This window comes from Eptatretus burgeri, chromosome 4 (assembly GCF_056783735.1).
Source record: "Eptatretus burgeri isolate ZD-2024b chromosome 4, Ebu_testis_v1, whole genome shotgun sequence".
Taxonomy (NCBI): Eukaryota; Metazoa; Chordata; class Myxini; order Myxiniformes; family Myxinidae; genus Eptatretus; species Eptatretus burgeri.
The window spans coordinates 71762423-71789031 of NC_140964.1; the positions used below are offsets into that span (position 1 = coordinate 71762423).

The window sequence follows — 26609 nt, forward strand, 5'->3', positions numbered from 1 at the left end:
AAGGTCAAGCAAACCAAAATGTCAATTTTATTACCGCTTGCACCAAATTCTGTCGAAATGTTTTTTTTTTTTTCCAGATTGAGATAGTATGATGTGTTCCAATGCATTAGATGGTGTGCCAACAATGAGTCTGTGATGAGTTCAGGATATCTAAATGTGAAGCCATCACTTTAACTTGTGGCATCAAAAACTAATCAAGCCTGGTTGTGGCATCGGCTCAACCGAGGAAATTGCTTCAGCAGCTCCATCCGGCAAAAAAATTCTCAAAAAGTGGCAGCATTCACACCCTCATTTACATGCGTTAGATATACAAGAACATTCCATTTAGCTTGATGCTCTCCACCCACCATTGAACCCCTTAGGGTGCCGGTGTCCTGAAGGATGGCTTCTGCAAGATTATGGTTGTGTGCCAGTGGGTGCTTGTCGATGTGGGCTTCCATCCTCTGACCTCAGCTCAGAGTATGAACCTGGACATGTCCTCGACGTTGACTGCAACCAATGGTCAGTCAATCCAAACAAGTGGCACTATGTGTTGCACACAACCTCCACATTCATTGTTCAAAAAATTTTTTTTAATGCAAATAATCGAGGGAACAAGGATTTGAGGACCATCTGTTTATTATTTATGCAAATATGGCAAAGTTTATACTCCTCACCCCTGCTTCCCTGGACACACCATTCTAAATACCAAATTAGAGAACTTGAAAAAACACCTGAAAAGGGAGATTCACTTGTCAGACCGAAAATTCACGGGCAAGGGGTTGCAACATGAATTTAGCCATTCCTCAGATGGACGTTAAACTGGGCATTCCATCTGCTCACATTTGTTGGTGGACATTAACAATCCCACGGTATCTTCCACATGGAGTCGCAGAGTTAATGCCGGCACTCTAAACAGATTGCAAAGTAGGTGAGATATCGCCAGCTACCTTCGGTTGAATGTCAGGCCTGGCCAGCCGGTTTGTGAGTTTTGGGTTCAAGACTTTCCATGGCCAACTAAGAGAGTGAGAATAATTGAAGTCGTTAAAGGTTTTAGTCAGGGTGCTATTTGAAAAATTTCCAGTGGGGAAATAAATTTATCATGGGGATGGCAATTTCAAGTGCGGTGCCAAAATAATAAAAGCCAAGGAAATCCCCCCATTCCCCACCCCCCCACCCCCATCAAATCTCAACATGGTTGTAGTAGTCGATGTGGTGTTGATTGTAAAAGAAACAATGCTTAGATATGACTTTGGCTGACAAAGACGGCCCCGAGGGATGCACACTCGCCTCTAAGCTGTCTACCTTGTTGGCTAATCTCAGCCCAGCTATAAACTGTTATCCTGGTGTTTTACGGACTGGGTGAATCATCACTGTGTGTGCTGTCCCTCCGATGAATGGTAAACTGGGCGTCCCATCCACAGAAATTAGTTGGTTGACTTTAAAGATTCCAACCGTGTCCTTCACGAAGATTAGGCAGACTATCGCCAGCACCATGGCCAAATTATTGCTCAAATGCTGGAAAGGCAGTGGCAAACCACCCAGGATACCATTTGCTCAGCAAGCTTCATTGGCAGCACCGATGCTCCGTGATAAAGTATGCTCAACATTAAAAAATAAAATAAATAAAAAGATGGAGCATGGACATATGTGGAGAAGAGGGGGGAGAGACAGGGGAGTGTGAGAGAGAGAGAGAGAGAGAGAGAGAGAGAGAGAGAGAGAGAGAGAGAGAGAGAGAGAGAGAGAGAGAGAGAGAGAGAGAGAGAGAGAGAGAGAGAGAGATAGAGATAGAGATAGAGATAGAGATAGAGATAGAGATAGAGATAAAGATAGAGATAGAGATAGAGATAGAGAGAGAGAGAGAGAGAGAGAGAGAGATAGAGAGGGAGAGATAGACTGGGAGAGATGGAGAGGGAGAGAGAGAGTGGGAGAGATAGAGTGGGAGAGATAGAGTGGGAGAGATAGGGACAGGCAGAGACAGAAGTGGGAGAGGCAGAGACAGAAGTGGGAGAGGTGGGAGAGGCAGAGACAGAAGTGGGAGAGGCAGAGACAGAAGTGGGAGAGGCAGAGACAGAAGTGGGAGAGGCAGAGACAGAAGTGGGAGAGGCAGAGACAGAAGTGGGAGAGGCAGAGACAGAAGTGGGAGAGGCAGAGACAGAAGTGGGAGAGGCAGAGACAGAAGTGGGAGAGGCAGAGACAGAAGTGGGAGAGAGAGAGAGAGAGAGAGAGAGAGAGACAGACAGAGAGAGACAGACAGAGACAGAGACAGACAACTTCAGAGTTGCTACCACAAGCCTGTGGTCGGTATTGAGGAACTGAGCACTCCAGTAAGACCCTGTAGTTTGGGATCATCCTCATGCGACCACCAACAAGCACATGGTAAATCTCCTTCATCACACTACCAGCGTTGCAATACCAAGTCCAGTGATGAGCCTGTGGGTGCTGAAACCACCTGAAGTCTATGTTTACTTGCAAAGTCAAGGAACTTGGTGATATTCAGCTATGCAGTTCCAGACCCATGGGGACAAACACGTCTCATAACCATCCCTATCAGTTCCAGTTGGTGCATTGAAATCCCCCAAGACGAGGAGAGTATCTCGCCTGGGGCACTGATCAACCACAGATTTGAGTGTAGCATAGAATGCTTCTTTCATGGTGAAATCACTCGCATCAGTCAGAGCATATCCATAGACCAGGGAAGTGACACCCAAGGAGTGATGAATCCTTTGTTTCATAATACGCTCGTTGACCGGTGTTACCTCAATGATCATTGGAGTCAAATTATTGGACACAGCGACAGCAACTCCTTGGGCATGGTAACTATCAGAGCAACCAGACCAATAGTCGGTGTAACCACCCGCCATTATCTCACCACTATCCAGTCGCTGAACCCCAGAGAGTGCTGCAATACCGACGTTCAAACATTTGAGCTCAGATGATGAGAGACAGGTGATCGTCCTCTCTTAGTGAAAGGACATTCCAAGCACCCACCTGTAGGGACCGCTCCAGGTTCACCCAAGGAGACCGCGCCATCTGGTGCATGACACCTCAGCACCACTCCGCTACATACTATCGCATTCTGACCCGGGAAGGTTACCCCATGGTTTTCCTTCTATCATCAAAGAGATGGGGTCCCGAAGGCTTTGCCCCAATCCCGTCATCCGGTGAGCTGCCCTGTGGCAGGCAGCTGCACAAGAGGTACTCCCACAGAGTGAGTTTTCAATTTTTTTTGCGGTTTTCTTTTGTTTTGCACAGTGAAGGGTTTTATGGTGGTCGCAGTGTAAATTCTGCCACCAACCTCCTAAAAAAGAAGTAACCGAACTGCAGGAGGACGTCCACATACACAATTGAGCACGAGATATCGATGACCTTTGGCTCACAAGGACCTCCTTAGCCCTTTGACAGGTTTTGTTTTTAATCCTGCTGGGTGTCAACTTCATACGCACTCCTTACCAGAAAACCTGGTGGTGGTGGGGGGGGGGCTGTTTCGTCGCCGACAACCCGACCATGAAACAGGTTAGTACTGGTTTATATGATTCCTGTAGCAAGTGACAGATCTGATCTGGCCTGACCTGACTCCATCAGACTGCAGATGAAAGCTTTGTATGTGGTCAGGAGCTCAGCTGAGCAAAGAAAGGACGATGTATGATGGAGGATGCCCAGTTCGCGACTGACTTTGGAGGCCAGCTTGGAAATGTGGCTTTCCCAGGAGAGATCATGGCAATAGTGAAACCCAAAAACTTGAAAGAAAGGAATTCTTCAAGGGCATTGTTGAGAAAGTAAAAGGGGGGGGGGGGGTTCCAGACAGTCCTTTCCAAAAGACATCGTGAGAGTGTGATATTTGTCAGGATTGAAAGACGTGTTCCAAATGCTGGACCAGATTGTGATTTTAATCCAGGCATGCAGATAGTGGAGAGGCTGCTGCTTGCTGATCTGAGAGATGACAGATCGTATGCTCAAAGGTGGAGTCATCAGCAAAGAGATAAGGAGGATTTTTCAGAGAGTTGGAGAGGTCATTGATGAAAATCAGAAAAAGCGCAGGACCAGAACACTGCCTTTAGGAGCTCCAGCCTGGACAGGAAGAGGGGATGCGAGAACTCCATTTCGGGCCACACGTTGGCTGCGACAAGAGAGGAAGTGTGCGAGCCATGAGTGGAGATGGCGTTGGATACCAAAGGAAGAGAGTTTGGTGAGCAGGGCAGGTTGCCAGACCGTGTCAAAAGCACCCGATATGTCTAGCGATATGGCTCTGATTTCATGTCCGGCATTGAGTACCTCCATCCATTGTTGGAAAAGCGGACACAGCATGTCCAAGGTGGAGTGAGCTGGTCTGAATCCAAATTGATGATCGGAAATCAAGCCATTGGATAAGAGGAAGGATTTGATGTGGGAAGCGATGATGTATTCCATGACTGTGCTGATGACTGGGACCAGGCTGATTGATCTGTTTTTGCACCTTTATTATGCAGAGTGGAAATGTTTGTTGATTTCCAAGCAAGTGGCAGATGACCTTGAGTAAATGAGAGGGTGAATTGAACAGAGTGAAGGTTACCAAGACCAGCAGAGCAGGCTTTTCAGACACGAGGACTGATGCCATCTGGACCGGTTGCAGAATATGAGTTGAGGTTTGACAGCAAGCTCTCTACCTTGTCAGGAGAAATGGACACAGAGTACAGGAACAGCTGGATGTGACTGTTTAAGGTGGGTACAGAAATTGATGGGTTTCGGACACAATATTGAGAAGCAAACAGAGTTTACGCATTCAGCCTTTTCATGTGCAGTGTCAGCTGTGCAGCCATTTGAGTTAAGGGAGGGGATGGAGGGGGGACATACACCAGGAACAGACTTAACTAGAAGGGCACTCGGTGGAGCGTATACCTCCGCCACATAATGACTGATCCACGAGAACTTATTGGGCCCAATAACTTTTTGAAATATCACGGTTTTTTTATCCTTTTGGAGCCCTTTCTCAAAATGGTGAAGAATCACTTGAAAATTCAATAATTTTCACATCCAGATCCGGATTTGGATCTTCACCAAAATCAAATCAATTTGACGTGGTCACACACCCAACCTGTCCACCAAGTTTCATCCAAATCCGTCCACAACCTGTTTAGATATCCTGTACACAGACAAACAGACAGAAAGGGGGTGAAAACATAACTTCCTTCACCTTTGGTGATGGAGGTCACTCGATGCCACCAGGATTTGGAGGAGGGAGACAGGTTTGAAGGTTTGAGAGGTATCGTGCTGTAAATGAATTTTTCCCTATCTCTCAATGGGGAAGAATCACTTAAAAAAATTATCAGATCCAGATCCAGATCCGGATCTTCACCAAAATCGAAACAGTTCAGCCTTGTCGCACACCCAATCTGCCCACCAAATTTCATTCGGATCTGTCCACAACTTTTGAAATATCCTGCACACAGACAAACAAACAGAGAGAGAGGGGTGAAAACATAACCTCCACCTTCGGTGTCGGAGGTAACCAGACGCCACCAGGATTTGGAGGAGGGAGACAGGTTTGAGAGTTCAGACTTGAGATTGGAAAGATGTTGTTTCCTGGCTCTCCTGAAGGTAGACACACACTTGCTCTGAGCTTTGTGGAAGGAAATGAGATTGCCTTCTGTGTAATTTGCCTTCCTTGAGGCAAAGGCAAGTTGTTTTAAGACAACTGCACCACCACAAGCTTCAGCGTACCATGGGTGGGAGGAAGGGTCGGACAACTGAAGACGAGAAGGGATAAATCTTTGCATGAGAGAGAGCAAATTTCTTTAAAGAAATTCCCAGGACAAGTTGATGTCGGAGAGAGTAGAAATGGGAGACCAGTCGAGAAGTTTGATGGCTGATCGAAGTCCCTGCCAGTCCGCCGAAGTGAAATGCCAGACTCGTCGGCGCTGTGGTGGTTTTCTAATAACAGCCAGCGATGACCACTTCAACAAGCATATGGTTATATGGACTGATCGGAGCCGAAGAAGAACAGCAGACATTTTCTGGGAAATTGGTCAAAATCAAATCCAGAAGAGATGGAGTACCATTGGCTGAGAACCGGGTCAGGAAGTTGACAGATTGTGTCAGTCCCAATAAGTTGCAGAAATCCTTTACTGAAGTGACACGGCAGGTGAGAGAGGTACCTCCACCCAGCCAACTGGCATGATGGCAATCAAAATCACCACATATGACTTCGAGAGAGTTTGGATGTGTGGATAGAAGTTGGTCATGTTTTCGGCGAGCAAGATGTAAATGGAGTCATTGCTACTGTTTGTTGGATGGTACAACACACAGATAAACAAGAGATGGGAGTGGAGGGGAAGCCAGAGCCAGAGGTATTCCTGAGGGTGTGGAGGTGTGAGGGAAGTGCATGGAGAGTGAGGGATAAAGTATTTTATAAAGAGAGCAACTTCGCTGCCAGGACGAGGCTCAGGACTATCATACCGGAGGAGGGAGTAACCAGGGAGAGAAACTAAGGAGTCAGAGATGTCTTGAAGGAGGAAGGTTTCTGAAAAGCAGATTGTTTAGTTTGTCAATGGCAACCTGTATGGAGAGATCAGTCAGGTTAGAGCGAAGGCCTCTGATGTTTGAGCTCCATACTGTTGAGGAAGAGGGATGGGAGGAGGCTTTGGGTGCAGGGGAGGGGGAGGAGAGGTGGAGTTGAGGAGAGTTGTTGACTGTGTGTAGGAGAATGCAGAAGAGCTTGGGGAAAGGGCCAGATGGAGAGGAGGACGTGAAGGGGAGGGGCAAGTGGTGAGAATTGAGGGAGAAGGGTGGTGAACAGTTTAGGCTCTGGAAGCCATGTTTCAGAGTTTAGCCATGGTTCTGGAACTGTGAACCAGAACAGCACAAAGTTCCTTGACTTTGCAAGAACTCATGGACTTAGGGTGGCTGGTTCATCATTTCAGTGCCCACAGGCTCATCACTGGATATGGTATTCAGACGCTGGCAATGTGGCAAAGGAGATTGACCATGTGCTTGTTGATGGTCGCTGGAGGATGATCCAGAACTGCAGGGTCTACCGGAGTGCTCAGTTACTCAATACTGACCACAGGCTTGTTGTAGCAACTCAGAAGTTGCAGCTCAAAACCAGGAGAATGGTACCATCCCAGCCGAGGCTGGATGTTGGCAAGCTGAGAAATGAGAGGGTAAATGATGAGTTTGCAAACAGGCTGAGTGAAGATTTGGGGGGTCTGGGTGCTTTGCAGGATCCGGAAGAGTTGTGGATTGCCTGCAAGACCATCGCCCTTGATGTTGCCGGTAGATGTCTTCAAACTCACCGTTGGGCGAAGAAGAAATTTGTCTTTCAAGGGACACTGGATACCATTCACCAGAGTCGCAGGGCCAGGCTGAACGGCAGAGCTGAGCTGTTCAGGGACTTGAGGCGTAAAACTGTACGTGCGCTGAGGGTGGACAAGGAGAGATGTGTGAAGAATCTGAGAGGGGATAGAGTATCACCTGTGGTCAAGTTATTCTTGTCTTTCTTACAGGGGAATTCACAAATTGCATTCCTCCCAGCCCGTCCCTCGGTGTACTGCAGTTAGAGCAGAAGGTGTTGGGCTCTTGATAGAGGAGTCCGAAGTAAAGGCCGGCTGGGCTGGTTACATTGAGCATTGCCTGGAGCAACTGCACCAGGCTGATCAAACAGCTGTCAAGTTGGATGTCAGGGGTGTTACAATCCATATTGCTGACCCTCCAATCAACTGTGATCCACCTTCGTTTGTGGAAACACAGGATGCAGTGAACCAGTTGAAATTAGGTAAAGCTCCAGGGATCTGTGGCATCCATGCTGAACTTCGCAAGGCTGGTGAAAATGCTGTACTCACGCTGTTGCATGCAGTTCTGTGCTCTGTCTGGAACACAGGCATCATCCCATCTGACTGGAAGAGGGGCCTTGTTGTCCCTCTCTGGAAAGGGAAGGGTGATGGCCAAGACTGCAACAACTACCGAGGGGTGAGGCTGCTCTCAGTGCCGGGCAAGGTTTTGCTCGGATAATTCTTGATGTGTTTCGCCACCATCTGCTTGAGCACCAGCGTCCAGAGCAGTCAGGCTTTTCACCAAAGAGGTCAACGATTGACTGAACGCACACGAGAGTTTTGGCAGGGGCTGCTTGCAGCCCATGTTGATCTCTGTAAAACATTTGCTTCAGTGAATCGGGATGCCCTCTGGAGGATTCTTGGTCTTCATGGGGTGCCACCAAAACTGATCAACCTGATGTCTGAACTATACTCTGGTCCTGAGGGTGCTGTGAGATGTGGTGATACCATCTCTGACTTATTGCCAGTTGTTACTGGAGTCCATCAGGAGTGTATTCTGGCCCCCACACTTTTAAACACTTGTGGGGACTGGATTATGGAGAGGATGTTGGAGAGATCATTGGGGAATGTCTATATCTCTGACCTTGATTTCGCAGATGATGGAGTCACCTTTGCGGGGACTCTAAATATAGTTTGGGGGCCCTCGAGGTGCTGAATGAAAAGTCGGAGCTGCTGGGATTGCGGGTTTCCTGAGTTAAAACTAAGATCCAGGCTTTCAAAGGCATATTGGATGCTGCGATCCTGTCTGTGCCTGTTTGTGGCGAGGATGTTGAGGTCATGGCGAGATTCACTTACCTTGGCAGTGATATTCATGTCTCTGCTGGCTGTGAGCCACAGGTCAACAGATGTCTGGCCTGGGCCTGGGGAGTCATGGATTCACTGGATCATGGGGTGTGGCGCAGCTGGTACCTGTGTGGGAGGATGAAAGTCTGAATCTTGAAGTCCTTGGTGCTTCCATTGTTAATCTGTGAATGTGAAACTGACTCTGACCAGGGATCTGAGATGAAGACTTAATTCCTTTGGTACCAGGTCTCTTCAGAGAATCCTTGCCTCTCGCTGGTCAGAGTTTGTGTCCAACGAGCGGTTGCTGAGAGAGACTCAAATGTAGATTTGTTACCTGCATAGTCCCTGAGCGTCAGCTGTGGCTGCATGGACATGTGCTCATTTCCCTGACACTGAACGTGCTCATCAGATAATCTCAGCGAGAGAGCCTCGTGAGTGCAGGAGGCCAATGGGCCGACCCCGTGCCTCATGGTTGCAGCAGGTTGATCAGCATCTCAAGGAGATGGGGATGGCCCAGGCATCTGCGTGGGGGATGGCCAGATGGAGGTCCCTCGAATAGCGGCGGAAAATAGAAGCAGCGACATGCAGCTCTGGCGCATACTCTAATTCCTGACCTGACCTGATGTCCTTCCCCCTCTTTCCCTCCCCCTCTCTCTCCTCCTTCAATCTCTCTCTCTCTCTCTCTCTCTCTCTCTCTCTCTCTCTCTCTCTCTCTCTCTCTCTCTCTCTCTCTCTCTCAATCTCTCTCTCAATCTCTCTCTCAATCTCTCTCTCAATCTCTCTCTCAATCTCTCTCTCAATCTCTCTCTCAATCTCTCTCTCAATCTCTCTCTCAATCTCTCTCTCAATCTCTCTCTCAATCTCTCTCTCAATCTCTCTCTCAATCTCTCTCTCAATCTCTCTCTCAATCTCTCTCTCAATCTCTCTCTCAATCTCTCTCTCAATCTCTCTCAATCTCTCTCTCAATCTCTCTCTCAATCTCTCTCTCAATCTCTCTCTCAATCTCTCTCTCAATCTCTCTCTCAATCTCTCTCTCAATCTCTCTCTCAATCTCTCTCTCAATCTCTCTCTCAATCTCTCTCTCAATCTCTCTCTCAATCTCTCTCTCAATCTCTCTCTCAATCTCTCTCTCAATCTCTCTCTCAATCTCTCTCTCAATCTCTCTCTCAATCTCTCTCTCAATCTCTCTCTCAATCTCTCTCTCAATCTCTCTCTCAATCTCTCTCTCAATCTCTCTCTCAATCTCTCTCTCAATCTCTCTCTCAATCTCTCTCTCAATCTCTCTCTCAATCTCTCTCTCAATCTCTCTCTCAATCTCTCTCTCAATCTCTCTCTCAATCTCTCTCTCAATCTCTCTCTCAATCTCTCTCTCAATCTCTCTCTCAATCTCTCTCTCAATCTCTCTCTCAATCTCTCTCTCAATCTCTCTCTCAATCTCTCTCTCAATCTCTCTCTCAATCTCTCTCTCAATCTCTCTCTCAATCTCTCTCTCAATCTCTCTCTCAATCTCTCTCTCAATCTCTCTCTCAATCTCTCTCTCAATCTCTCTCTCAATCTCTCTCTCAATCTCTCTCTCAATCTCTCTCTCAATCTCTCTCTCAATCTCTCTCTCAATCTCTCTCTCAATCTCTCTCTCAATCTCTCTCTCAATCTCTCTCTCAATCTCTCTCTCAATCTCTCTCTCAATCTCTCTCTCAATCTCTCTCTCAATCTCTCTCTCAATCTCTCTCTCAATCTCTCTCTCTCTCTCTCTCTCTCTCTCGCATCCTCTCTCTCTCTCTTTCTCTCTCTCTCTCTTTCTCTCTCTCTCTCTCACTCACTCACTACCTCAATCTCTCTCTTCCCTTCTTTCCATCTCTCTTACACTTTCCCACCCTCTCTCTCTCACCATCTCTCTCTCCCTTCTCCTCTCTCCCTTGCTGTCTCTCTCTCTCTCTCCCTTCTCCTCTCTCCCTTGCTGTCTCTCTCTCTCTCTCTCTCTCTCTCTCTCTCTCTCTCTCTCTCTCTCTCTCTCTCTCTCTCTCTCTCTCTCTCTCTCTCTCTCTCTCTCTCTCTCTCTCTCTCTCTCTCTCTCTCTCTCTCTCTCTCTCTCTCTCTCTCTCTCTCTCTCTCTCTCTCTCTCTCTCTCTTTCTCACACACACACACACAAACACTCCCTTCCGGTCATTGGTGAGTCGAGTGGAGTGTCACGGCATTTGTGTGGTCTTGGTGAGCTGTGATCTGCCCTGTTTTTTCGCCTTTCTATCCCTTTTCACATCCTTTTTTCACCTCCTTTCTTTTGTTTCCTTCTATGCATCGTTATTTGTTCTCCCACCCTCCCCTCTTCGTTAGACCTCGCACTTCGGCCTACCCTCGCGCTGTTGTCAGCCCTCCCGCCCATCTGTTCTTGTTATTTTGCGGTTTGCCCTTCGGTTCATCTCTACCCCTTCCCTCCCATTCCCTTTCCCATGTTTTCTCCTCGCATACCTTTTCCCCGAGATAGAGAGAGGGAAAGAGCCCATGGATTATTTGTGGATAGCTTTGAGTTGGCGGCCCTTCCCGGCCCTTCAACTGATCGTTTTTTTCTTCACTGTAGCTGTGTTTATTTCCTTTAGAAACCTGTCTCGGCTCATATTTAATTACTGCACGAGAGCAATCACCCCTCCTCCCCCTTCCTAAATATGACTTCGTATTCCCGTTATGAGGCATTTGAAGCATTAACAAGAAAACATGGCATTGTCTGCGTTCCGCCTGACGATGTCATCTTCGAGGATCTCGTTATCACTACAGGAAACATAGTCGGTACTGACAAAGTTCGTGCAGCCTCGAGAATGAACAAACGTGTAGTAATCTTCGTGTCTGAGACAGAACTTGTTCCGAAATCGTATCGACCGGACTATCAACAGATGACGGACATTTCGTGCTCGTCTCCCCTCTCGACACACCGGCCGTGAAGGTCATTATCTCGAACGCTCCTCCTTTCCTGAAGAATCAGACTCTGATCTCCGAACTATCTCGTTATGGTTCTGTGGTTTCTCAAATCACGATGTTACCTTTACGGAGCCAGGACGATCGGACAAGCATGTGATGTATTTTCGGAGACAAGCTTATGTGGTGCTTCCTCCCTCTAATGCTGAAAGAACTTTGAACATTGTTTTAAAACTCAAAATGGATAATCATGATTACCAAGTCTACGTAACCACTGACACCCTGAAATGTTTCCAATGTGGTAATTTCTGACACTTGAAACGATCTTGCCCAAAGACGACTTCGTCAAACGATGAAACAAACCTCGTCAACAAGGATACGTCTTCTTCTTCTTCCTCGACTGTGAAGGAAGCGAATCTCGTGTCCGGTAATAAGGCCCAGGCCTCCCAACCCGATAGTCCAAACAGCAAAACAAATGTTTGGGAAGGTTTCACGATCGTCTCATCAAGGAAGAGAAATACTTTACCTGATGGTAGTTTAACCCAGAAGAAGGCGGCATTTACAAACGAGGAATCTGTCGGTGATGTCCCGCAGTTGTGACTCAACAATGTTTACCCGGTATGGACCCGGTATGGACCCAGAATGGACCCGGTATGGACCCGGACCCCGGTACCTGCGGCCAACAAGTTTACCCTACTTTCCGGTGAGGACATCGACGTCTCCCTTACAGAGACCACTTTACCTGTTATCACAGGAAATGAAACTGTTTCACTCGTTAAAAACTCTCCTATTGGAAAGTCCATTGACGGTGATACACAGACCACTAGTGATGAACCTGCTGTCACTTTGGTCAATGTTAACCCTAAATCCTTCTCAGCAGGAAATAGCGAAACAAATGTTAACTCTGTTACTGCTCCCATCTCATCACGTGGTGAAGCTGGAAACGCAGGGAATGTTAAAATGGATGTTTTACGAGACCCCTCCCCCAAAGTACTGTATACCTCCACACCGTTGGAGGTCGATAATACTGGTACAGTCGACGGAAGCGATATCGCTGCAGCCGCTGATGGTGTTTCCGTTTCATCAAATCTCCTGATTATTTCCGTTACTTCACCAGGAGATGTTCCCACAATGGAAGAGCACATAGACGTGGTAACCAGTAGAGATCCGTGTATCAATACTGACGACAGTATCGATATGCAGGACAGTACAAGCTTGTGTGACTCGGAAATTATAACCGAATCTGACCTGGAGGAAGTAAACAGGAGCAGTCAGGTGGAAACGGTGGAGAAGCTCACCAGTCAAAGTCCTACCCCCCCCCCCCCCCCGAACAAATAAGACTCTTCTAACAAAATACATACAGGAAACGCAATATAAACCTGACGGAATACTTTCCAGATCTACCGTCCTTCCTTGAGTTGGCTCAGGCTATCGTACGTAAGCCTGACTTATTCGGTTTTCACCAGGCACACTGTCACTGCTTACAAAAAACTGATGGCCAAAGCAAAAAGGGATTCTAATCAATTATCCCACTTCTGATCTTATTCTTAGAAGCCATTATTTTCCTCATGGCCAGTTTCAAGATTGGAACAATAAATGTTAATGGTGGTGGGAGTCCGCTCCGCAAGATCCAAATTAAACAGCTGGTAGAGGTCAACGGTCTTGACATAACTTTGTGACAACAGACCCATGCTGTTCAATCTGTTCAGGCTCAGTGACAACTATTTATGGGCAAGGAATGTTTCTTCAGTAACAACTCCTCGTCGAAGGCAGGCATCATGTTTGTCTGAGGGAAACATTTCCACCGGTCCTGCCTTAAATGAGTATTATTGATGGACACCTTGCCTCCGTGACCTTCTCTATCGATCAGGTCAAGTTAACAATTCTCAATGTGTACGCTCCAAGCAAAAATGACGAGCGGATCTCCTTTTTTGCCGAACTGAGAAAATTCCTGCAAACACTGGATTTGCAGACTTGTCTAATTATTGGTGGCGATTTTAACTGTACTGTTAATGCTTCATGTGACCGAAACGGGCCGGAACCCCAACCATGCACCGCAAAACTTTTTGCAAACATCATTGCGAAATATAATCCATGATATTTGGCGCGTGCAGCACCCTTCTGATCAGTCTTACACGTGGTGTTGCCATTTAAACAACCACATCTCACTTGCGAGGCTTGATCGCATCTATGTAAATTCTCATTTATTACATGGAGCTTATAAATCCGATATCGTGCCTTCTGGTTTCTCTGACCATTCCCTAGCTCGAGTCTTTATTCAACTCTCGAAACCACGTCCAAGGAACTCTCATTGGAAATTCAATAACAGTTTACTAGAAAACCTCAACTTCATTCAGGTCTTTGATTCCTTCTGGACGGCTCTCCTAAAACAGAAGTTAAGCTGTTCCATTAACCCGCTGATATGGTGGGGTTTAGTAAAAACCCAAATTAAAGGGTTCTGTCAACAGTACCAGTTTCTCTCAACAAGCGCTGACCATGAAGTAAAAACATTATTACAGTTAGAGATTTTACATCTCCAACGGGTCATCGGACAAAATAATAGTAACTTATAAAAAACCGGAACTGAGAAACAGTCCTTATTAAAGGAAATAACCGAGAGGAATGCACATGGTGCCTTAGTTCGGATGAGGGTGCGACACCTGAACGAGGCAGACGTACCAACCAAGTCCTTCTTTTCCTCAGAGAAATGTCTTCCCAGTAAACAGCTTTCTCAGCTGTGATTGGCAGATTCATCCATTACCTTTACACAATCAGAAATCAAACTTTTCGTGAAGGAATACTTTTTGAAAATATTGTTGCGGCCACGGGTATCGAGACACCAGCTTGTTACTCAGGGGGATTAATCCCCGGTTGTCCTCGTTAGAGCTGGACCTGGGGCCATCGCTCAAAATTAACGTTGTGGTACGGTGGGTTGTTTTAGAACCACGAACGCCAACCAGTCAACCACGAGTTCCAGTGTCTGCTGTCTAATTATTCCGTTTACCTTGAGGTCACGTGGTTACCTGAGTGGAGAGCGCGCCCTCGGCAAAGCACCAATATTATCTGATTAGATTTCTATTATGGCGGCCGAGCGTTTTAACCGCTGGTGCGTGCCGATGATTTTTATGGTCAAATCTGTGGTAATTACCTCCCAGTCTATCTTGGTTCGGACAATGCTAGACCAATGGAAGGAAAGGACAAACACGGACAGGTTGGAAATGGACAAATAATTTATTAATAATAAAATAAATAAATAAAAAGAACTTTTTATTTGCTGAGGTAAATAAAGAATGAATTTCAAAGCAAAATCAATCAAAATGCCAGGAAAGAGACAAAGAGCAGATGCATATCAGGGGGTCAACTTACTTACAGCTAAACACAGACAAGGGTACCCAGCAGATCATTCAGGGGGAGGGGAGGGGGTGGGGGTGGAAGAATCGTCTTGCTCACCAGAAAGTCGTCCGTGAAGCAAAAACGTCCTGAAATGCATGCGAGCATGTCACATCCGTCGCCAGCACCCAGCTTTGCCATACACCCTCTCGTGGGGCAGCCTTGAACACCAGTCGAAGTCTGGAGGGCACCGAGATCGTCCGTCATGGGTTTAGACCCTGGTGTTGTTGGTGGCCGACCCGTGCCTCACTTGTTGGCGGCGCTGCTCACACCCACACGCGCACCACACGCTCGCTTGCCAAAGCACTGGGAAGGATGAATTGTCTCGTCGGTGCTGGTCAGACACCCGCTTCTTGCTCGCTTCTCTCGCCCTTTGCTTTTTCCTCTCTCCTTTCGGTTTTTCTTTTTCCTCTTTTGCTTTTTCTCCTCACGCTTTTCTTTTCATACTTTTTCTCTCCTCTTTTCTCCACACAGAATGTCCCTCTCGCTCGTTTTTATATCTCCAGGCCATCTCTGCTAGTACAGTCACCCCACCCCACTGGCGCATGGTTACCGTGACGACCCGTGCGCTCTCAAAAAAGGCGGGCGTCGGATCTCGCGAAAGAATGTTGCTGAGGAAAAATGAGGGTGGGCTTCGGAGATCGTGAAAGAAATGTGTGTGAACGTGCCTGTCGTAAAGAAAAAAGCTTCCCATAAGAGAGGGGATCTATCCTTTTCCATTCTCAACGCATCACATTTAAGATCCCATTGGACAAGGGGATGGGGCTAATCTGAACATGCATTTCAGGAAATAACTGTCTGAGGACCTGGATGTGTGGATGCATTCATCAGATTGGATTCTAAAATCCATAACACTTTTTTCAATAGAACAAATAAATCCTAACAGTGTCGCCTCTATCTCCATAGGCCTGCCAGTGTTGTGTGCAGATGGGCGTTCCCAACTGGAAAGACCCATTACTTTGGATGAACTTGGCACTGCCCTGCACGGCCTTGCCATTGGGAAAGCACCTGGTTTGGATGGACTTGCAACCAAATTTTACAAGAAGTTTTGGCACTTATTGGGTCCAGAACTCATTAACACCTTGAACGCAAGCTGCCAGCTTGGAGAGCTACCTCAGAGTTGCCGACGAGCTCTTCTTACCCTCATCCCAAAAAAGGGAGACGTGTTGTGTATTGAAAGTTGGCGTCCTATCTCTCTGTTATGTACGAACTATAAGATATTTTCAAAAGCCCTGGCATCATGACTTACTCCTTATTTATCCTCGTTGTTGAAAGAAGACCAATGTTACTGTGTCCCAAAACGTTCCATCTATGACAACATCTCCCTTGTGAGAAACATCATTGAACTGTGTCAGGAAAACCCAAAAGATTTAGGACTTTTTCTCCTTGATCAGGAGAAAGCCTTTGACCGTGTTGACCATCGGTACCTTTTCGAAGTACTTGAGCGGTTTGGACTTGGTTCGACCTTCATCTCTTCTATTAAAATACTATATAATAATATTTATAGTGTGCTTAAGATAAACAATGAACTTGTTGCACCTTTGACTGTTAACAGGGGAATTTGACAAGGTTGCCCTCTTTCCGGGTTGCTTTATGCTCTCTCCATCGAACCCCTACTGGTTTCTTTGCGCTGTAGACTAACAGGGGTTAGTTTGTCCCAGCTTGAACAGCCCATCAAGGTACTGGCATACGCCGATGACGCGTGTGTATTAGTACAAGATATCAATGACATTAACGTCGTTCGGTTTTGTTTATCCTTATTCGAAAAGACTTCTTCAGCCAAAGTAAATTGGAACAAAACGAGCGCCCTTTGACTCGGTCCGTTGTGCTACTTGGCGCCAAGACTTCCTGCTCTACTGTTATGGGCCAACGATGGTGTGAAATACCTTGGAGTGTTCCAAGGTAATAATACCACAGTAGCAAAGAATTGGGCTGGTCTGCTCGAGTTTGTTGAGGGTAAAGTGCAAAAATGGAAAGGTCTGATCACACAACTGTCATATCGTGGAAGGGTCTTGCTCATCAACACACTGGTGGCCTCCACCTTATGGCACAGGTTCTTCGTGCTGCATCCTGCAGTGGTGTTGCTTCAACAGCTCCAGAAGTGCTTCGTGTCATTTTTCTGGGACGTAAAACACTGGCTGCGAGCTGGGGTCCTCAGTTTACCATTGACCGATGGAGGCCAAGGCCTGGTCGACATAAAGAGCCGGCTAATGGCCTTTCGACTCTCGGTTGCTCTTCGCATGCTATACACGCGACCCTCTCCACCATGGGTCAACGTCGCTCGTCACCTTTTGCAACAGGCTGGGAGACTAGGCTATGACCACTCTCTTTTCCTGATGGACCTTTCCAAAATCGACACATCTCCCCTCTCTGATTTCCATCAGAGCATACTTCAATGGGCTTCCCAAACAAAAAGACCTTTATTTGGGTTGTAGAAAATTTCTTTCACAACGGCAAATAACACAAATAACACATACGTCCCTATGCCAGTCCATGCTAATTTTCTGTTTTCTCTGCAACTGCTTATCCGATTGACAAATTATTTCACCACAGGTGTGACTACTCATGCAAATTGTTTTCATGATAATTATGACGTCAGAGTTCATGTGGTGTGGCAGCCATGTTGGAAAAAAAGAAAAACTTTGGACTTCTGTATCTTCGAAACCACTCCATGGAAAAATTGAACCTTGGCACATCTGAAGTACTCCCCATGGGAAACAAATATGATTTTTGATGATGTCAGAGGTGGCTTCATAATGACGTCATGATTGCATATGTCAAACACTTTATCCGATCAGTATGAAAAATTTTGAGGATCTTCTGGGGCTAAATTGTATGGGGAAAATAATTGACGACATCATCGGTCACATGCTTTGACAGCCATATTGTTTTGAACATAAAAACGTTAAAAAAAATCCTCTTCTCCAACATGGCTCAACAGATCGAGGCAAAACTTTACAGGTATGATTTGCCTATCCATGAGGAACAAAAAGTTCTCAACCTATGACATCATAGTTCACAGGGTTTGGCAGCTACAAATTTTTTGAAGAATAAACCTTAAAAAAAAATCTTCTCCTTCGGAAAGACTTGACAGATTGAGGGGAAACTTCACCCACATGTTTCCCAAGCTTTAGGGATACCAGGGCGTTCACAAATACTTAATAGGTCACATGGTCTGGCAGCCATGTTGGATTAAACAAAAATCTTAAAACTATTTCACTTGAATCACTTCATCTATTGACGTGAAACTTCACATTTATGATCTGGTAGTCATGTGGAATATATGTTTTAAATTTCAACCTGATTGGATGCATGGTCTGGCAGCCAGAATTATTTAATATTTTGAATCTGGGTTCAGGGATTTAAATCAAACTTGAAACAAGTACAGATAATGATGTAATGTGGGAGGAGGCATATGTGGTGACGTCACAACGTTGAAGAGTGCCCTTCTAATTTTTTTTAGTCTCTCCTCCTTGCGAAGACCCAATAACTCCGGAGCAACTCTTGTTGCCCCACCCATAGCACAGCTATATTATTTCCTCCGCCACCAAAGGCGAAGGAGGTTATGTTTTCACCCCTTTCTGTCTGTTTGTTTGCTTGTTATTTGCAAAATCGAAGATTTTTCAAGTATATTGGTTTGTCGTTTTTGTTATTCTGTCTGTGTTTGTCTGTTTGTCGCCTGCAGGCCACAATTTTAAACCGATCTTCACTAAACTTCACCACATAGTAGAGTTTGTCACAAGTAAGGAGCCGCTTGTTTTTGAGGTCGAAAGGTGAAAAGGTCAACATAGGCCAACAACAACAACAACAAAGGTCAACAACTTAGATGAGATTTCTAAAATCCTCAATTTTCAGCCGATTGACTTGAAATTTGAAGAGGATTTACATTTCATGTCAATGAATTCAACCATCCAATTACTTTTGAGGTCCACATAAACCAAAACGTCAACATAGTTCCAAGGTCAACAACTAAGGCGATATTTCTAAAATTGTCAATTTTCATCCGATTGACTTGAAATTTGAAGAGGATTTATATTTCAGGTCACTGAATTCAACCAGCCAATTATTTTGGAGGTCCACATCGGCCAAAATGTCAACATCAGCCAAAATTCTAAAATTCTCAATTTTCTTCTGATTCACCTGTAATTTGAAGAGGAGTTGCATATTTGGTCATTTAATTCAACCAGCAATTATTTTTGAGGTCAAATTTGTTTTCTGGATTTTGCAAGTATCGTGCTCCACAGGATGTCTTCTTGTTTGTTTGTTTGTTTTTTCTGTTTGTTTTTTGTTTGCAGGATATCACAAAAAGTTGTGGACAGGTTCGGTGTGCGATAAGGATGAAATGCTTAGATTTTGGTGAAGATCCAGATCCGGATCGGACTACTAGAATTTTTAAAATGATTCTTCACTATTGACAGATTGGGGCAGAAAGTATACATAGCACTATATCTCAAAAAGTTGTCGACGGATTCGAACGAAACTTGGTGGACATGTTCAGTGTGTGGCAAGGAAGAATTGATTCATTTTTTGGTGAAGATCCGAATCTGGATCTGGATACGATAATTATTTAATTTTTAAAGTGATTCTTTCCCATTGAGAGATCAAGCCAAAAGTGATGTAGTACTGTACAGCATGATATTTCGAAAATGTGTTGGGCCCGATATGTTCTCCTGAATCAGGCATTACGTGGTGGAGGTATACGCTCTACCGAGTGCCCTTCTCGTTTTGTTCTGTAATATAGCTATATCCTGTTTACAATTCAAAGACATAATTAAATCCAGTACTCCATGTATGGCTTAACCAAGCTTCTGCACAATGTAAACACGACTTCACCACACAAAAACAAACTTGCACTCCTGCTGCCTCCTAAAATTGCATTTTCCTCACATTATTCCTGAAGCTGGCAGGAGAGCCTCGAGGTATGCACACTCAACTTTGACTTGTCCAGTCTCAGTTCGGATCACAACCCATCTATAAATTGTAAGCCTGGTGTTTCGCATTAAGGATGAGGCATCAATGTGTGTCATTCCTCAGATGGACGTTATATTGGGCATCCCTTCTGCCAGCATTAGTTGGTGGATGTTAAAGATCCCAAGGTGTGCTTCACGAAGTGTAGACAAGCTATCTTTGGCACCTTGAACAAATTACAACTTATTGCTCGAACCTACGTGGGAACTGCATTAGCGACACTGTTGCACCCCGACAAATACTGATGCTAACCAGCAGCCACATACCGCATACGAACAACTCATTCTTAAAGGGCATTTCACTCTTGGTTTAATCACCCTTACAGATGTTGGAGCTTTCAGGGTGCAGAAGTGAAGGGTCACATTAAGTAAATGTATTCTCAAAGGGGAGGGGTGAGGGGGGTGTAATAAGGGACTCGGGATCATTTTCTTACAATTGTTTTGGGTGCAATTATTTCACAACTCATTGTGAAGTTTTGATGGCATTTTTTTTCCAGCACCTGCACAAATGGTACATTTGTGTGCACTGAGCGGCTTTGTCCCACCTTTGGTCCATGGAACCCTTGGAATCCATGCTCTTTGCCTTGTGGAGGGGGACACCGTGAGCGCCAACGACAATGCCACAGTAATGGCTCACCCTGGCCCTGTCACGGGGAACGTGTCCAACATGATGACTGCAACACCCAGCCCTGTGCAGGTATACCTGCGGACTGACTTTGTATAACAATAAGCCAATCCATCTGAAATTTTATTCTGCTCGTTCACAAACTGCTCAGTAATATCTTAGCAATACCTTACTTTTTATCATAGTAAACTCGTATTGTCCTGGAATTTTTAAACGTTGTCATAAATTTGGATCAAAATGTAACGTTTTTACCTCTTCCCCCTGTAACTCCTTCATCTCCTCTCCATGTTAAGGCTGGAGTAACCCAAGGCAGTGTTCTGAGTGCAGTCCTATTCCTGATCTTCATCAATTATCTGTCTGACTCCATGGAAAATCCCCTTTCTCAATTTGCTGATGACTCCACCCTCTGACGTGACATCCCATATTATTCAGACAGGAAGGCTGCAGCCTCTTCCCTCTCTTAAAAAAAATCACAAGCTGGTCAAATACTTGGAATATATCTTTATCCTGACAAATCTCACACTCTCAATGTCTCTCTCTGAAAGGACCATCTGGCAAACCCTCCTCTCTACTTTCTTAATAGAGAAGTTTAAACTCTTGAGGAGGTTCTGTCATTTAAACTACTGGGTCTCACTATTAGCCATGATCTTTCTTGGACAAACCACATTTCAAAGTTGTCCCCCAAAGCCATCCATCACCTGGGCATCCTTCATCATACAAAGTCCTTCTTTGGCACACCTGAACTCCTATCCACCAACAAGGCTTTCATCTGCAGCTTGATAGAGTACTGCTCTCCCCTCTGGGCTGTCCCCCTGCTTCGCATCTTGCTCAGCTTGATGCCGTGGAAACCAAGGTTTTCAATATTATTTGAATCTCCCGTGATGAAGCTGAGTCTTTGAGCTTATCACTTCGCCATCACAGACACGATGTTTGCTCCCGCCTCCTTTCTGCTCTTACATCCTCTGCTCTTCCCATGCTTTGTTCCTCTCCTCCTCCCCCCCCCTCCCCAACAACCAAAATTCCTGTAGAGCACACACGGTCCACCATCTTTCCTCCAGCAACACCCATCCTTCAATCTTCTTTCCTCCAGGTCCTCAACACAGTTGTTCACCACCATCTGAGATCGTTCCCAAACCAAAACCATTATCTTTTCGGCAATTGTTAACCCACCCCCCCCTTTCCAATCCCTCGCAATCCCTCCTCCCCAATTTCACGTTTTTCGTTTTCAGAGTTTCATTCTGCATCTATCTTGTCCAGTCTGTGCATCCTCTCTTGCCCCTCATTCCTCCCACAACCATTGTTTGTCCAAGTCTCCCTCGATTTTGGCCTCCAACTCTGCTGGTTCCCCCCTCTGTCTGCTGTTTCATTTGCCATGTTGCATCCTGATCCATCCAGTGTACTCGGACTAGCTCTTCCACCAGTCAAGACTATGCATACAAAAAATACAAAATCATACACCAGTACATCACACACAATGATCCGACCAAGTGGATGTCCGGTTTGATACCAATCCTTAAACAAGTCATTTGTCACGATATAAAGGCAAGCATCAAGACAACCAAATTACAGGATTATAAAAAGCATAATTTAATAAATACAAACACTAAGATATTTAAATTTGTGCAAACCGGTCAATGCAGAAAAACATTGCAATTTACGATTACTTCATGCAACATAATATAATATTACCCCCCTCCCCCCCCCAAACTCAAAATCCACCCACAGCAGGTTTTCTTAGATACATAGTCAAGGCTCGTGGAAGACCTCAATCATAAAACAGATCAGGATGCAACATAACAAAAGGAATAGCCGAAGGAGAAGGGGAAATGCCAACAGCAGGAGACAGACACAGAGAGAGAGAGAAGAGAGGGAAGAGAGAAGAGAGAGAAGATGGACAAGATGGACAAGATGGACAAACAAGGGATGCGGGTAATGATGAGGGTTAGGGGGAGAATGCAAGAGGTGGGCAAGATTTATGCAGAAGCATATTTTTGGTGGGGTTGGGGTTGTATAACAGATGAAGAAAAGATCATGGCTTTGAATAGGGGATGATCTGAGATGGTGGTGAACAGCTGTTGTGAAGATCTCGAGGGAAGAATGAGATTGAAGAGAACGTGTAAGTTGGTTCCACAGGCAGAAAAAAAAAAAGAGGAACAAATGAGTGGAAGTGAGCAGTTATCCTGGAAGTAGTAGTAATCACTTCACAGTCTGAAAATGAAACACTCCATCCTCCAAATCAAATTTACAAACTATGCTCATTTTCCTAACAACAGTTATCAAGGTGCTGCCTGCGCACACGCATGAGACACACACACACACACACACACACACACACACACACACACACACACACACACACACACACACACACACACACACACACACACACACGACAAAAGAGAACAGAAAGTAGAAGTAAAGTTGGCAGTTTCCTTTCACATTCACACAAATCAAGAAGCAGGTAGCTGAATGGGTCCATACTTGAAGGGCAGCTTTATCAGTGAACAAAGTCCAATTAATGAACACATGGGAGAAAATAATTTGTTTTTTGATCTGTTCAATGTGGGTTGAGTGTGAGAGAAAGCCGTTCTGGCTTGAAAGACCCAATGCCATTCATGGTGCAAAAGGTAGGTGAACACTGTCCTCTCGCTGGCGGACAGTAAGGTCTACGGTGCTGGCTCCAATGGATCCAGTCTCGAGAGAGTGTGCAACAGCAAAAGCAGTATTCACGCTCAATTATTTGAAACACAGCTCACAGGTCTATCATCCAGTTGAGATATATACTTGTGGAGGCTCGATGTGCAGCAATCAAGATAAAACGTTTGCAGTACAGCAGCAAACAACCACAGAATATCGGGCCCCGAAGGCAGCACAGTGGGGAATAAGAGCCATATTTCTCCCGATGAACCTGCCTGCATTTTTTCTGATCTCCCCGTGAATAGAACGAGCACATGACAAAATGTGTTTTGACAGAGTTTGCTTACATTTCTTACATTTCTGGCACTTACATTTCTTTAACCGACCAAATATGAACCAAATTTGGTGATTACGAGATCTGTTGACACATGTTGTAAGACAAGTGAGTTATCAGTCTAGCCATTTTGCCACCCAGATTACCAGTCTTGGAGATTAGCCCTTTTGAAAGCCAGAGTTTTCATTATCACTGCAGCACAGACTAAGACCAGGTGATTCTGAATATAAGCTTAGACCAGATGCTTCTGAATTTAAGCTTGGACCATGTCAGGTCAGGTCAGGTATGGTAGCATGCGCCAGAGCAGCACTTCGCTGCATCCACTTTCCGCCGGTACTTCACGGCTTCAGGGGCCTCCATCTGGCCATCCCCCAGGCAGATCCCTGGTCCATCCACATCTCCTTGAGATGCCGACCAAACTGCTGCATCCACAAGGCACGTGGTCAGCCCATTGGCTTGCTTCACTCACGAGGCTCCCTCGCTGAGAGAATCTGGTGAACAGGATCAGCATCATGAAAACGAGCCACTTGTCCATACAGCTGCAGCTAATGTTCACAGACTATGCAAGAAACAAATCTCATTTGAGTCTCTCTCAGCATCTGCTCATAGACTCATAGTCCGACCAGTGATAGCCAAGGATTCTCCAAAGAGACCTGGTCCAAAGGAATTAAGTCGGTCTGCCTCTCAGATACCTGGTCACAATCCAATTCTCACATCCGCAGAGCAAGACTGTAAGCACCAAGGACCTGAGTTCTGGATCATCCTACAGCGACCATCAATGAGCACATGGTCAATCTCATTTGCCACACCACCAGCGTTGGAATACCAAGTCCAGCGATGAGCCTGTGATGCTGAAACCATGAATCAGCCACCTTAAGTCCATGACTTCTTGCAAAGTCAAGGAACTTTGTGCTATTAGTGGACCAACACATGTCTCGGAACCATTCCTATCAGTTCCAGTCGATGCATTGAAATCCCCCAAGACTGGAAGAGTATCTCACCTGGGGCACTGATCAACCACCGACTTGAGTGTGGCATCGAATGCGTCCTTCATGGTGAGATCACTCGCCTCAGTCGGAGCATATGCAGAGACTGAGGGAAACGACACTCAAGGAGTGACGAATCCTTCGTCTCATAATTCTCTCGTTGACCGGTGTTACCTCAATTAGCATTGGAGCCAGATTATTGGATACAGCTCCAGCAACTCCTTGGGCATGGTAACCATCAGGGTGACCAGACCAATAGTTGGTGTCACCACTTGCCATGATCTCACCATGTGGTGTCAAAATCTCATTGAGTGCTGCAATACCAATGTCCAAATGCTTGAGCTCAAATGATAACAGAGGCATGTCATCATCCTCTCGAAGGGATAGGACATTGCAGGCACCCACCCGAAGGGACCACCTCAGGTTAACCCAAGGAGACCGCCGTCTGGTGGTCAACATCTCAGCTCCACCCATCTCAAACACACACTACCACAATCTGACCCAGGAAGGTTACTCTGTGGTTTTCCTCCTATCATCAAATAGTGTGGTTCCTGAAGGTTTTGCCCCAATCTCGTCATTTGGTGAGCTGCCCTGTGGAGGGCAGGTGCACAGCAGGTATCCCCACGGAGTGGGTTCTCATATTACTTTGTGTTTTTGTGTTTTGCGGAGTGAAGGATTTTATGGTGGCTGGAATGCAAATCCTGCCATCAACATCCAAAAAAAAGTACCCAAACTGCAGGAGGACGTACACAGACACAGTTTGGTACGAGATATGGATAGCCACTGGCTCACAAGGAGCTCCTCCACCCCCCTGACAGGTTTTGTTTTTAATCCTGCTGGGTGTCCATATCCATACACCTTCCTCAAGAGGAAACCTGGTGGGGGAGACGATTTAGTCGCCGACAACCTGACCATGGAACAGGTTAGTACAGGTTTACATGGTACCTGCAGCAAGTCACAGATGTAATCTTGCCTGACCTGACAAATATGTACTTCTGAATATAAGCTAACACCAGATGCTTCTGAATGTAAGCCGAGACCAGATGCTTCTGAATGTAAGTCGAGACCAGATGCTTCTGAATATAAGCCGAGACCAGATGCTTCTGAATATAAGCCGAGACCAGATGCTTCTGAATATAAGCCGAGACCAGATGCTTCTGAATATAAGCTGAGACCAGATGCTTCTGAATATAAGCCGAGACCAGATGCTTCTGAATATAAGCCGAGACCAGATGCTTCTGAATATAAGCCGAGACCAGATGCTTCTGAATATAAGCTGAGGCCAGATGCTTCTATTCTGAATATATGCTGAGACCAGGTGCTTATATCACATTCATTCCCCATGAGGAGTACTTGCTATGTGACAAGTTTTAATTTTTTCTTGGTGTGATTTCAGAGATGGAGGTCAAAAGTTTTTCCATGTTTTTTTTCAACATGGCTGCCACAACACGTGACCAAAAGCATGATTATGATTAAAACATTCTCCATGAATAGTCACACCAATGATGAAAATTTTGTCTCAATCCGACAAGCGGTTGCGGAGAAAAACACGAAAGTTGTGTGTGGACAAACAAACAAACAAACAAACAAAAGGACTCAAATGCAATTTGACGAGGGGAATAAAGTTATAGATGTCAAAATAAAAGCACTACAGAATCAGCTATGGTTAAGTTCAATAACATCACTGTGCTCAAACATATAGGCTAGACATTGCAAATATTTCAGCCCATCTCACCACAGATAGTACAGGGTAATTAACACAGCAGAATTGGTTAAAATCAGCTTCAATCCTTCTAGGCACATGAACCTTTCACTTTAACGGTTTTTGGTGATACAAAACCGATTCACTGTACAGGATTGTACTGTACACTATGAAGTGTTTCACTATAACGGCTGCAAGCACAAATCTGCCATTTGGGGTTTCGTAATCATAATATCGCAGGTTCATTGAATGTCGTACGCAGATATAGACTCAAGGAGTAGTGTTCATACAGAAGCCTTCGGCTATTTTTTCATTCCCAAAGAAGATTCCAGAAAGTTCTTTAATCGCTTCGTAAAGCTCCGTGAAAGCTCCGAAAAGCTCCGAGAAACTGCAAAGGAATGATGTTGTTTTGTGACGACAATACTTCAGAAATGCATTACAGTTCCACGATAAATCAAACGAACAGGACAGAGACCTCAAATGGTATGAA

The 26609-nt window shown here is 45.5% G+C and overlaps 1 protein-coding gene across 3 annotated transcripts in view; it reads left to right on the plus strand.

The window, feature by feature from the left end:
• The window catches only part of LOC147028318 (SCO-spondin-like), a 431359-nt gene that overhangs the window by 369862 nt on the left and 34888 nt on the right, over positions 1-26609 (plus strand). For all 3 annotated transcript variants that reach the window (XM_085878618.1, XM_085878617.1, XM_085878616.1), the window contains exons 101-102: positions 363-501; positions 20333-20532. In XM_085878618.1, the coding sequence (XP_085734744.1) occupies positions 363-501; positions 20333-20532 (339 nt within the window). The remainder of the gene's footprint in view (positions 1-362; positions 502-20332; positions 20533-26609) is intronic.